Below are 14424 nucleotides of genomic sequence, written 5' to 3' on the forward strand. Positions count from 1 at the left end.
CATTAATCAATTAATTGATCATCTGTATATAAGAAAATGAATATAAACGTGATTATTATAGCCTGTTGATCCAAACTGGTGTAGAAAAGTCTTATGGAAAAATATTATTTTGTCCTAATTCACATGGAATTGGACTTAGTACGTAAATGGGTTTCACCGTTTATAATTTGATAAGGAGAATATTTTGGTGTTTTATGTGAATTCTAATAGGAGAATCATCTGGAATGTTTTGTATATATAATCACAAAAAATATTGGTTATTATTGGACCTAGGCCTATTGTAAGTCGAGCATATTGTTTCTGCAAGAGCTAAGAAGCTTACTATTGAAGCTGACTATGACTTCATCTTCTTTGTTTGTTAAAGGTTAGATTCATTTCTTTCATGCAGTATCAGAGCCTATGTTGAAAACTTTAATGATTTTATACACAAGCGTGCACATGTTTGTGCCACTTCAAGATTTTGGCTTTGTTTTTGAAGTGCGACACAATATGTAATAACGCCCATGAGTTGAGTCAAAGCATGAGCATCAAAGGAATTGACGGGAGCCCGCACAAACGGTGGAGCATGTGGTTTGATACGATGCAAAGCAAAGAACCTTACCAGGGCTTGACATGCTACGATTCCTCTTCAAAGAGAGGGGTGCCTCTAGGAGCGCATACATAGGTGGTGCATGGCTGTCTTTAGCTCGTGCTGTAGGGTGTTGGGTTAAGTATGACAACGAGTGAAACCCTTGTGTTTAGTTGCCACCATTGAGTTTGGAACCCTGAGTAGATTTTCTGTGATAAGCCAGAGGAAGTTAAGGATGACGTCAAGTCATCATGCCTCTTATGTCCTGGGCGACACACGTGCTACAATGGTTGGGACAAAGGGTCGTGATCCCATGAGGGTGAGCTAACTCCAAAAACCTGTCCTTAGTTCGGATTGTAGGTTTGACATGTATTGAAAAGGAATAGAACTCAATTATGTGCTTGTGTGAGTCTAGGCAGTTAAGTGCGATCAGATGTTGCTAACTATTATGTGTATTCATTCGATTCGATGACCAAAAATTAAAAATGTGTGTAAAAGATAAGAAGAGGTGTGTGGGTAGCATCACCCAATAGTTATAGCTGTTCTGTAATCTTAGAATCACAATGTTGATTATGCAAATTAGATATCAGTGATCTTAGAATCCGTTATGTATTATGTTTGCATCAATGGTTCTTTGATTCTACATTTTGAAATCTATTGCGTGAAGCCCCGTATTTTAAATTATATTTATTTACATTCAAGTTTTAATTGAAAAGTTTTACTAGTATATTTTAGGGGTTTTTGAACTTTAATCCTTCAAGAAGATTAAAATTTAATAAAAACCTGGTGTTAGATTGAATATTGATTTTAGTCACTTAATGTGTACTTAATTCAACTTCATATTATATTTTTGTTTTAATATTTAATAGATATCTTATTTAATGTCATTACATTAAATTTTAAATTTATTATTATACACATTTTAATTCATTAATTTTATTTAACTTCTTCTAATTAGTAGACCCAAACGTCCGTATCATAATATATTTTACTAATTTAGTGTACCGAAATGTCCGTACCTAAATATATTGTAGTGAATTGGTGGCACATAAGAAAATATGCAAAAACATAAGTGTACTAAAATGTTGGTACTTAAATATATTATACTAAACTAGTGTGCCAAAATGTTCGTACCTAAACATATTATACCAACCCAATGTACCGAAATGTTCGTACCTAAATATATTATAATGAATTAGTGGCACATAAAAAAATATGCAAAAACACAAGTATACCCAAAAATCTCTATGAAAATATTTTCTTATATAGGATACTCACGATAATGAGAATTAAAATTTATAATATTTTCATAAAATGTAATTTATGAACACCAATTATAAATAAAAAAGAAAGACCAGCTCCAACAACATGTGAATATTTACCAGTTAAGGTTTATCAATTTATTTCATTCCTGTTAATTATAGTGTTTATCTCTAGTTGCTTATGTGTTATCTTCCACTTGTCAACTTAGCTATCATCACTTTTCATTCCTTATTTTATAAAACGCCACCATGTCGCCTCAGTATTCACAGCTTCATATGTGTGTGGCCATGACCGCTTGGAGTTGGAAGTCTACTTGGATGAGGTGTTAGCTGGAGGTACGACGGTTTGAGAGCTCTTAAGCTGCTCATCACATATATATTTTGACACATCCGCATATGTATTCAAATGCTCAGCTATATCTACAAAGTTAATATTCATTCAAAAATATTTTATTGTTTGGCAAGACAAGGGATAGACGTGCTGAGTTTGTATTAAACGAGGATTTTAAAAATTTTATTATTTTTTATTTGCGCCTGGGCATGTGATTAATTATTTTCCATTGATCTTGGTCCAGGGTGTGACACATTGGCAGATTGTTTGTGATGATAAACTCTTTTGATGAAAAAGACTTAGTGATCACTTCTGTTATAATTTGAAAGTTGTTCTAGAAACATGGTTCATATTGAAAATAAATATGAAAATTATTGTTATAGCTAGTTGGTTCAAATTGGTGCAAAAAATATGAAAAGAGGATTATTTTGTCCTAATTTATATGAAATTGGACTTAGTATGTAAATTGGTTTTTACCACTTACAATTTGATAAGGAGATTATTTTGGTATTTTATGTGAACAACAATAGAAGAATCATATAGATTATTTGTCTATATAAATAGTAGTCACAACTTTCAATGAAAAATTGGCTCATTGTTGGACTTTAACATATTATCAATCAAAATATAAAGAAGTTTACTATTAAAGTCAGAGTATGACTTCGGCTTTTTCGCTTGTTAAAGATTAAATTTATTTCTTACACTATCTAATTAAGAAAAGATGTGTTGTCAAGTCACACCAAAGTAATGATCTAGAGTTAATCGATTCTCAAACAATGTTAGAATAACCTCTCATCGTTAATCCCTCTCTAGCCGTCGTAACTTTTGCCTAAAAACGTGAGCATGTGTGATCAAATCTTACCACTACACCAGCCAAAAACTGGCGCTTGCGAATCACAACACCAACACCAGGAAGCTCCATCTACAATATTCATCTTTAGGCTCCCCCTTGGCAGCTCGTAGATTTTAATTAACCTGTGAAAGGGGAGAAACAACTTGTAGAAATTCATGTAGCCTACTCATTTCTTTGATCTTTTAACATTAATGGTACTCTCATATTTTACCAATCTTACCATTGTTAAAAGAATACAATTTGCTCACTACTCTGAAATTTTTTTGCATGTCTTACGCGCACAATATGTGTGCAAATTTCTGATAGAGAGATTATGTCACACACCCCAAATTATTTTCCCCATTCTTTTAATTTTTTTAATATTTTCTACACACCACTAATGCTTGATAGAAGAATATTAAAAAATTAAAAGCGTGTGGGGAAAGTAAGTTGGGGCCGTAGGGATGCAATTTAACCCGTCAAATCCGATCCCCGCAAGTAATTGGTTCGGTTTCGTGCATAAAATTTCAGCTATTTTACGGTTATGGGTAACCGTAGGGTAAATTTTTCGATTTCGGGTTCAGTTATGGTTATTGGGGTATCCGCCCCAAACTCATACCCGAAACCGAACCATTTCATCTATGAATAAAAAAATATAAATATTTATTATATGAAAGGTTTGTTAATAATCATGCATTATTAAATATGAAATTAATTATTTACTTTTATATCATTAATAATAGAAATTATATGCATATAATTTTCAAGACTGTAAATGTTTTCTTAGTAATATAAAATTTTAATATTACTTATTAGATGCATCGTATCATTTGTATTAATAATATAAATAAATATATAAATATCATAATGGGGAAAACCATTCCCTGATCCCCGATCCCCGATCAAAAAATCTGTCACCCGATGGGTTTGGTTATGGAGAAAACCAGTTCGGGGATTCTATGGGTTCGGGTTCAGGAAAAATAAATGGGTTCGGATATGGGGATGGCACATCCAATCTCAATCCGCCCCGTTGCCATCCCTAGGGATGTGTGAATATAATCTCCTTTTCTGATATCGTATGATTGTTCTTTCTATACTTAGCACATTAATTACTGTGGTTGTCGGAAAATTATGCTTTAAAGTTTAAAAAATCCCAATATTTTCCTAATTCCTTTTTCTCAATTCTTTCGAAAGAGGTAGAACTTAATATTGGCCAACTCATTGTTGAGTGACTACAGTCCACTCAGTATTAACTATTAGGAGCATTTTTGTTCACCACCATAAACTTTGGTATATGCTCATTATACACCTAATTATTTGTTACATGTCATTTCATTTAAAGGAAAACTAATAAAAATAGCTTGAAAACTTTGAGTTTTAATGATAAGGACAAAATAAAGGGTAAAGTGAATAGTACTAGGACTGACTTTTTAATGTAAAAATGTAGTTTTTCGTTAAAGTGAACAGTACCGAGAGCTTTTCATTAAAGTACCCTTCATTTAATCTTGGTTAATATTTTACAAAATTGAAAATGTAACTTTTAATTTGAAAGTTAACTAAAGTTAAGTAAAAAGACACATGGGCAAATGATTAGTTGTATGGTAAGCATACACTATAATTACGGTGGTGAGAAAAAAAATGCTATGTTAACTATTATTAACTAGTATATATATTCTCTTTTAGTGACATTTAGATCTGGGTTCATAAAATTAACATGCTATTAGGTTAAGTTCAGTATTACATTTTCTTCGCTTTTATATTTTTATACTCATTACAATTTTGTTTTTGAACAAATACTCATTACATTTTTTAAATAGTAGATAACTAAAACCTTGTAATTTCATGCATTTTTTGTTTGCATTTTTTAATTTTGAATATTTGAATATTGGTTTTTTTTAATCTACCTAATATCTTCTAACAAAAAAAATAATACACTAACATAAGCCACCTGCATAATATACGACCTAACTCAAGGATCACATACATGAATGAATAATATACCTATAAGCGAGATATGAAACTCAACTAAAAGGTACAAAAACATAATATACCCATAAGCGAGACACATTAATTTGTGATACACGTTGATTATAAAGAATAATTTGTCATATAGGTAGATAAATACAATTAACCTTTAATATTAATGAGGTCTGGTCTCTATAGGAGGAAGAAGAAGAACAAATAACAAAAAAGAAAAAGAAATAGGAAATAAATTAAAGAAATAATTAGAAAGAGATTCTATTAGTAAATTTTATTATCAAAGAGATAATTATTGATAATAAAATAAATCCAAACTCAAATGGTCGAACTTGTTTTAATTAAATGGATATTCGTAAAATTGGCTAATTTTTTTTTCCTTGTATTAAGTTTTTTTAATACATTAATATATTTATACTAAGTAACGAGGATGAATAAATTGATATCGAACTTATCATTCATAAGATTGACACTAAGATTTTTCATTTATAAGTGAAAAAAAATATCACTAAATTGTAGTTAAGTGAAAAATTAAAGTGTGACATATATAGGGGTGTGTGTGTGTGTATCGTAAAGGAGCCCATTAACTTATGGAAGTAAATCTGAGTAAAAAGACAGTATGAAAGAGGGGGCCAAGGAAGTATTGGGGGCCAGAGAGGAATATCAAGCCGTCACTCATTCTCCAACATTATCCTCACCTAACAAAATTCCCTCATTGGAAATAAACCCTAACTCTAAAACTCACAATCATTTGTATTATCTTTCCTTGGATTTTTGGATGGATATTCATCATCATATATAATTCTTTTAAATAATCTTACACGTCACCCTCCTCATGACGTGTACCTCTGGTATGCGATTTCACATGTCTTCCGGATTCTCCCGTTAATTTAGGTCTAAGGTCATGATTAAGATTAAAATTAATTGCACTCGATATTTAGGATTTAACTAAATCAATTCCATCAGTCTACGTTTTGAGCAAGAAATGTCAGGTACCCAGCTTGACCCATCATTATCCTCTTTTTATTTATTTTTATTCCTACAAATATTGATCTTGATACCCTCTAAATATAATAATTTTCCACAAATTAACCCGTCCCTTGATCAAATAAATATAATATATTACAAAGTAAAACTCTTGACATTAAAAAAAAAAAGAAAAAAAAAAGAAAAGTAAAACTCAACATTAGTTTCTGTATTATTTCTTTTTATCAAAAAATGAATTTATTAATTTCGAATTGAAATGTTTACATACTTAGATAAGATATTGAAAAGAAACTCTGAGCCAATATGATCCCAGCTAAACTATCCTCCTTATTTTTCAATAAACACAACCACATAATATTATGGAGTGCATTTTTGCTCACCACCATTTAGTGTGGTGTATGCTCACCACCTTATTTATTACCGTTAGATGATTTTGAATTTTGAGATTTGTGCCTATCTACTACACGAATCTCAAAATTCAAACTCATCTAACGGTGATAAATAGAGTGATGAGCATACACCACACTAAATGATGGTGAGCAAAAATACTTCCTAATGTTATGCTTGGTTACCTTCCCTACAAGAGTAAACTCGAACGAAACAATCCCCACATCGTATACAAAAGCCCAGATGTAATGCACAATACTCTCCAATGAAGCCTCCACGCTAATCTCCTTTCTCCTTGTTCAACATCTGGATCACAGCAATCGCATCAGATATTATTCTTAATTATGTTGAATATAGTTTTAGCAACGGGTGATGTTATTTTGACATACAAGGATAGCGCACTCTCTAATACATTTGAACTCACATGCTGAAAAACATTTATTAGAAAGTGTTTTAACAAACATAAAAATTTTGTATGTCTAAATAATTTTATTGTAATTAATCACTATCTTCCCCCGACATGATCACAAATTTAAACACCGTTTTGGTGACTGTCAGCATCGTCTGTGCTTCCATGCCACATATGTGGGCAGAATATGACATATCATCTGCAGAGGTCCCATTTTCATGAGCAATATTATTTTTCTGCTATGGAATTTCAAACGGTACAATTGTCCCTTTAATTAACATAAATGTTCGATCCTAAGGTTTTTCAATCACGCTCACATTACAAAATTTGTAGTTCCATTATCCTTATTTGGACGTCATTGTGCTGGATAAAAAATCATATATATGTACATATGCTGATTGGTGACCCTAGTCCAGTCATCATCTTCAATATTATTAGCAGAACAATTATAATTAGAATGATACATGACAAAAACCCTTTTGTCCACACAAATTATTATTGGCTCTTTATACACTACTCACCCGAAGCAAAAATAACAAATCAAATTAATGGATTAAGATAAGCATAACTGCGTGTCAAATGGGCTATGTCCAGTAGCGGAGCTAACTTGGGATCAACGGCTAATTATGACCTCAACAGCTTCCTAATCTCATAGATATTTATTAGTAGATTTATCTTTGACTCCAATTAAGGAAAGAGTTAACAACATTGAACTATAACCTATTATTACTTCTTCTTTCTTTCCCGTGTCTTCCTTCTCTTTTTTCTTGTGTGCAACCCAATGGTGGGTACCGCATGCTCGACGTATGTAATGCTTCGCTCAAAAAGACTTGGCAGGCAAGTCTTGCCAGTCTGTTAGCCTAGACACACCTTTGCAGATGTAGATCAAAGAACACAACAACTAACCATAGATGTCATCACAAGCTTTCGGCGAATGTTGGTAGATTTTGATAGGTCTCTCCACCAAATACTCGACGAAATGGTACAATGAATTTTTTTGTTTGGTCGAATCATGACCCATTATTGTAAAATTCTTGCTCCGTCACTGCCTATGTCGGTCATAGATCATTTGATGGGTCCCACATCAAGGACAATCTTGTGACCCTACAATCACATGCATCCAAAAATATTCTTCTGTGACCGAAAATTGAACAGATGGAACTCTTCTGAGTTCATGATTCATGTAGTACAATATTATTCAATTTAAATTTTGTTTCCACTAGTTAATTAATCATATTTTCTCTTGATATGTCTATTTTCGATCCCTTATGAATGAAAGTGTTCACGTGCCTTCGGTAATTCGATTGGGGTTTAGCTGATTTGATCAAGAATTATATGTCACGTTATTATCAAAACTAGGTATAAATCCTAGTTGCATGGCCGGACCATTTTATTAATATTAGTTACCGTGATTATGATCAAACACTTGTTTCATATAAGATTATTAATAGTTAATGATAGTTCAATCATAGTAAGGCATGTTGTCCACAAACGTCACTAGCATTATACAATGCAGAAAAGCTTCATATTATATGCTTGTTACTAAGGAGGCATACAATAATGAAATGCTCTTGAACTTCAAGACTTAGAAGAGCTTGAATTTCCTACAAAATGAATTACTCAACTATCCCAAATTACTCAATTATTTCAAATTTAGCATTTTCAAATCGAGAAAATCACATACTCCTTACATATTATAGACCACATCTCTAACGAAAATTATCAGGTTTGCGGCAAACCTCTGTTTTATTTTATAACTAAAAAGTTAATTACAATGTTCTTTTAGACAAATATGTAGACAATTAACCCCATTTTATAATAAAAATAAAAAGGGGGATTTTGGAGGGTTTCGTATGAAATTGTTTGGCTCTTGGTCCATATATGTGGCATCTTGCTATAGTAACCTTGATCCCCCCACAACAAGATTTCTTGTAACTTTGGTGTTTCTTGAAACGTCTTACTATAACTAACTAGTTACAAAAGCATGACCTTTGCTATATAGGATGGTATTGTATTAAGAAATTCTAACCGGCAACAGAGACATCATCATCCTTATTAACCATATAAATATTTAGCCAACCTTTGGCCCTCTATAAATTAAATATTTCCAACAAGGGAATCAAAAGCCTCTTTTAAATTCCATCTCCCCACCACACATAACCTAATTTTTTCTTCCAAAGATCCAAGTATACTTCAATAGTTCAGAGAAGAACTAGTGCTTCTTTTCTGTTGCTAGCTACGAACCCAAATTATCCTTTATCTACAGATTTGAGCTCTCTCCTTATTAGTTAAAAAGGATTAATTTTATTTAATATGGGGCTGAGAGACATTGGAGCTACACTGCCTCCTGGGTTTCGGTTTTACCCCAGCGATGAGGAGCTGGTCTGCCATTATTTGTACAAAAAGATCACGAATGAAGAAGCTTTGAAGGGTACTTTGGTTGAAATTGACTTGCATACCTGCGAGCCATGGCAGCTTCCCGGTACATATATATTTCTTTGATTAATTACTATTTCTATATGTAATCACTTTACTAATCTCCTTGGTTTTTTCTTCTTCGTTTCTTGAATCTTTTCACTTCTCCTTCTTTATCTTTTCGCCCATCAAGATTCAAGTTGATGAGGACTGTCATGGTTTTTTAGTACTTTTCGGAAAAATAACATTGACCATTAAAAAGATCGATGAAATTAATCTTTTATTCCAATACAAAGATTTGTTTTCTTTTCCGGGTCGGAAATCGCAAAGATTTGTTTAAGTTGTGGTGTTTTTGTGTCATGGTGGATGACATGATGAATTTCGAAAAAGATCAGAGAGAAAGTTGATGACTGACTTTCGAAAAAGATCAGTGAGAAAAGAGACAACGGAATTTTCTTTCTTTCTATATTTTTATTTCCTTCAGTTCTTTTTATTGATTTCATTCTATATACATATGTATAGCCAACTTTTTTTTTTCCATAACATGGCCTTCAATTCATTACTAATTATACATAATTGCAAAAAAAAAAAAAAAAAAAAAGAGGGACTTGAATCCATAATATTTTCATCTTCAAACTTAAGCATATACCATGTGTGATTTTACTTCGATAAGGTTTTGCAGATGCCGCTTCGGTTTTATGTAAGTAATTATGTTTTTTTGAGTAATGAAATCCTACTTTGACCTAAAAAGAAGTTAATAACATCATACCATTACATGATCTCATCAATATTGAGACTAAACTAGAGTTCACAATTAAGGCATTTACATGTCTATACTTTTACAAATAATATGTATGAATTAAAAATATTATGTATACGTGTGTGTGTGTGTCAGTCAGGCCATGGCTGGGTAGATGCAACTTTTGAGGAAGAATGACTCCTGAAATATGTATGGCATCTCTAGCTATACCAGATGACATAGGGATTCCTACCTTTTCAACCAAGAGAATAATTAATTAATTACTAATACCTTTTTTCACATCTCTTCGATTTGCCACAAACAGTAAGCACTATGCATGCTTGTTTCATCCCTTGGTTTACTATAATTCAAGTTTTTATTATAAAAATAGCAGATATAGTTTCCATGTACGTAAGTATTCCGTATACCCTCCCTCTCTCTCTCTCTCTCCCCCCCCCCCCCCCCTGGCACACACACACACAGCTGTTTTCATGCAAATCGTGTGGCTATAATTGGATCATTTGATGCCTGCTGTCATGTGCAACAATCGTCCCCAGTTGCCCATACATATCGAAACCGTCCATTTGAAGTGGGACCTTTGCTTTGTTTATAAACGGGCCAGATGTTTTCATGACTAGCAAGCTAGATGTGATCGATCTTCTGTGCTTAGTGTATCATTAATAGCTACTAATTATAATTATCCTTATCCTTGTTATTTCACATAGGAATCACCCGTATGTCCCAATTATTGTCATATGGTTAATTTCCTTGGCCTGATCTGACAGGGTCTTCTAAACTATGTATTAATTGTGAGATACCTTGAATAGTAATTAGTTTTCTTTATCTTCAACCATCAGATAAGAAGGAATTAAATAGAAACTTTACGTTATTCTTAGGAGCAAATCTGCTTAATTTATAGCCTTTGTATATCCTTTCAGTCCATCCGTGTGTAATATAAGAGAGAGACACAAATAAATATATAACCAAAAATTGGTAGAAATTTCTTTTAACTTCTGAGCCAGAAATTTAAAGACAATCTATAGGTTACTTTAAATTTTATTTTAATTTTTTTAATAAACTAAATGGTTACTCATGGTTTTGCCTACAGTGAAAATATGACACGTGGCGTGCATTATAGTACTTCCCAATTCCTTTTTTTTTTTTTTTTTTTTTTTTTTTCAAGGCATGCATCACTTCAACACACAACTATTCATAAAAAATATCATCAAAGTTTCCATGTTCAGATAATCAGATTGATTTGTGCCTTTGAACCCTAATGGATATGGTCCTTATCTGTCACTCATCTCTTAGTCTCATCTTAGTTTCCTTAGACATAACTCGATCGTATGAAGATGATCTTGACTTGCCAACACATTTGGTAACTGAAAACAATAAGTTTATTGATCTTTTACGTGAAAAAAGAAGAAGATAAAATGAAGCAATGTTACTAACAAATGTCACTTTTCTTACTTTTGACCAATTTTCAGACCCTACTATTCTTTGATAGGACTTTCCTAAGTACTTTTTGTTTGGCCAGAAGTTAACTTCAATGACAAGAATATTGATGATGCTATATACCAAAATTCCTATTTAGCTAATTAGCATTGCATGCATATATATATATATATATATATATGTATGTATGTATGTATGTATGTATGTATAGCAAATGATGTAAGATTAATGATAATGGTGATTGTGAAACTTTTGTGATTCTATTTTGGTTACCGTAGAGGTGGCAAAGCTGAATGCCAATGAGTGGTACTTCTTCAGCTTCCGCGACCGTAAGTATGCGACGGGGTTCCGGACCAATCGGGCGACGACATCTGGATACTGGAAAGCCACGGGGAAAGATCGGATGGTGATGGAGCCAGGAACTGGGGAGATCGTAGGGATGAGAAAGACTTTGGTGTTCTATCGGAATAGAGCTCCTAATGGAATCAAAACTGGTTGGATTATGCATGAGTTCCGGCTGGAGACGCCACAGATGCCTCCTAAGGTAAATTCATTCCTAATACTGTTCATATATTATCTAATTTCCATATAATATAACTAATATATATATATATATATATATATGTGTATGTGTGTGTGTGTGTGTGTGTGTGTTATATCTTACATGCACACGCCACAAATATTCTTCACCTTAAGCTATAAAGTTTAATATTCAGTCACATGAAATTCATATCTGCACGTGAGAACAGACCCATCGTTTTATTGTTACACCAATGCAACATTCACTCCAGTGAACTGTCTTTGAGTGAGAGATCATCAATCACAGGAAACCGGAAGGACAGTATGGGGTTCATGCATCAGCATCATGCATGGAAAATTTTGTAACAGTCCAAAATTTGGTGGGAAAGTATGAGTTGATGTATCATGTATCTATAACTCATCATAGTAACATTCACACGATGTACGATATCTATTTCGTGCATGCATCTAATACACCACGTTGCATGTTAACATGATGCATCAATTAACTCAAGTTATATCACTTCTACATATACTAATTAATGAAACTGAGTTATAATCATTCACATATCGCAACTATATGTTGTAGCATTCTATATATTTCATTAAACATATGTATATTTGTTAATAATGTTTTTACATGTTTTAACTGCATTTTTGCGAATTGAGCTCACTATTATGTTGTTCTTTTGTTTCACAGGAAGACTGGGTTTTGTGCAGAGTTTTCCACAAAGGCAAGGGAGCAGAGAACAGCACTAAACTCAGCCCCCATGATCTTATGTTGGAGACCACACCATGCACTGTTCCTCTAAATTTAGCTCCATCTCCTCCAACTCATGACCAAACAATGCCTTGTGTGTGCAACCACAACCAAAGCAACTCTTTCCTGAATCTCCTACAGCTTTCTCATCAGGAGAAATACACCAACTCCTCCATCCCCGAATTAAACGCGAAAAACAACTGCGACTATGGGTTTCTATGGGACATGAATTTAGAAGACGGCAGCTTCGACAATGAGGTGGCCCCAAATTTGGACGAGATGAGATTTGAGGTGGATGAGAACAGTATGGTTTTGCTCTAAATGAAGAAACAGACATATTCCATACCTAATATTAGACAGCTACCCAATTTGTTGATTTGTGACATATATTTATATTTGTGGTCTATATATATGTATATGGCTTGATTGGAAACAGGTTTATGCATGCTTAGTCTTTGTGTCTAGGGTTTTTTTCTTTCTTTTCCTCTTGTATACAGTCCTGCAGCCATTTGTATAAAATATCATCAATAATATTATTCTTTATTTAGTGTCAGACACATTTATACTTCCAATATATCCTTTAAACAAGTGATAATGAAGCTCCATTTTAAACTGTCGTAGGCTTTGCAAGATCTATTCTTTGATTTTTAAAAAAATTAAGGTTCCACACTATAAAATTAATTGACACTAAGAGGAGTAACCAAAATTCTATGAACATGCAAATTAAATCCTTTAATTTCCCGACATATATAGAATTTACGTTCTCAACATTCTCTGATGACACGTGATACTGAAATCATATATCTTCATCAGTCCTTGCTGTATGCAGTAGTACATTATTCTTAATTCCTGGCACCATGGACCATAGCTGTATTGTCTGTTTATAATTATTGTTCGAAAACTTAAACCAATTTCCTTCTTTGTTCTATTGATTTTGACAGGACAATCATGAGTGTAGTCTACACAACGAAAGGTTTTATACCAAAATATACAAACAGATCATAAGTGGTAGGACAATGAAGAATACGTTTTATTTAAAAATTTATACATACTTGAAATCATGCATGTAATAAAAATAACTTTGAAGTGTAAACTATTGTTTCTTCTAATTTGGTATTGCTTTTTCCTTGGTGGTTAGCGTTCATTTTAGTCAAATTACATAGACATTATTCAATTATATGTATACAATATTATTAAGAATAATGATGAATTAATTAATCTGCTTACACGTAAATATATAGAAAGAAGAAAACCAGATTGAAGATGCATTGCAAATGACAAAAAATCCTAATGTCCGATATGACAAGGGGGATTAATCGTATGACTACCATGTAATGAATGTGTCCATCTTTGTTAAACCCTCAAGATTTCAGATTAACATACATATTTTCAACATTACACGTACACCAACAAATAATTATACATGATAGAACACCTTGTTTATCCCTTTGTATGATGTTAAGAAGGTTGATATGATTATACGCGTCACTTGTGCATTATGATAAGACTCACATCCAACGAGCAAGAATAAATTCTACGCACTCTCATGTACAACTAACCCTAGTAAATAATGTCAAAGAACGTTGTATCAAAATTTATAAAAGCATATATATATATATATATATATATTAGTTAGGCTAGTTGTCACATCCCGGTCCGGGGCAGAACCACTTTCCGGGCTCGCTCCACCACCGTAGCACGATATTGTCCACTTTGGGCTTACCATTCCCTCACGGTTTTGTTTTTTGGGAACTCACGAGCAACTTCCTAGTGGGTCACCCAT

General features: G+C 32.9%; 1 protein-coding gene across 1 annotated transcript; it reads left to right on the top strand.

Annotated features, from left to right (window-relative positions):
* The first annotated feature begins 8776 nt into the window (after window positions 1-8776).
* LOC137730335 (NAC domain-containing protein 21/22-like) lies at window positions 8777-13194 on the top strand. Its single transcript, XM_088677146.1, has 3 exons — window positions 8777-9235; window positions 11641-11906; window positions 12582-13194. The coding sequence occupies exons 1-3, from the start codon at window positions 9067-9069 to the stop codon at window positions 12960-12962; spliced, it is 816 nt and encodes a 271-aa protein (XP_088533272.1). The 5' UTR covers window positions 8777-9066; the 3' UTR covers window positions 12963-13194.
* Window positions 13195-14424: the final 1230 nt, after the last annotated feature.

The sequence above is a fragment of the Pyrus communis genome, chromosome 10, assembly GCF_041283825.1.
Source record: "Pyrus communis isolate YQ-2024b chromosome 10, ASM4128382v1, whole genome shotgun sequence".
NCBI lineage: Eukaryota > Viridiplantae > Streptophyta > Magnoliopsida > Rosales > Rosaceae > Pyrus > Pyrus communis.

What these genes read in the sequence shown, in the direction of transcription:
- LOC137730335 (XM_088677146.1), top strand. Translation starts at nt 9,067, where the DNA reads ATGGGGCTGAGAGACATTGGAGCTACACTGCCTCCTGGGTTTCGGTTT. An exon ending in CGAGCCATGGCAGCTTCCCG is followed by an intron (nt 9,236 to 11,640) that starts GTACATATATAT and finishes TGGTTACCGTAG; the next exon opens with AGGTGGCAAAGCTGAATGCC. An exon ending in CGCCACAGATGCCTCCTAAG is followed by an intron (nt 11,907 to 12,581) that starts GTAAATTCATTC and finishes TTTGTTTCACAG; the next exon opens with GAAGACTGGGTTTTGTGCAG.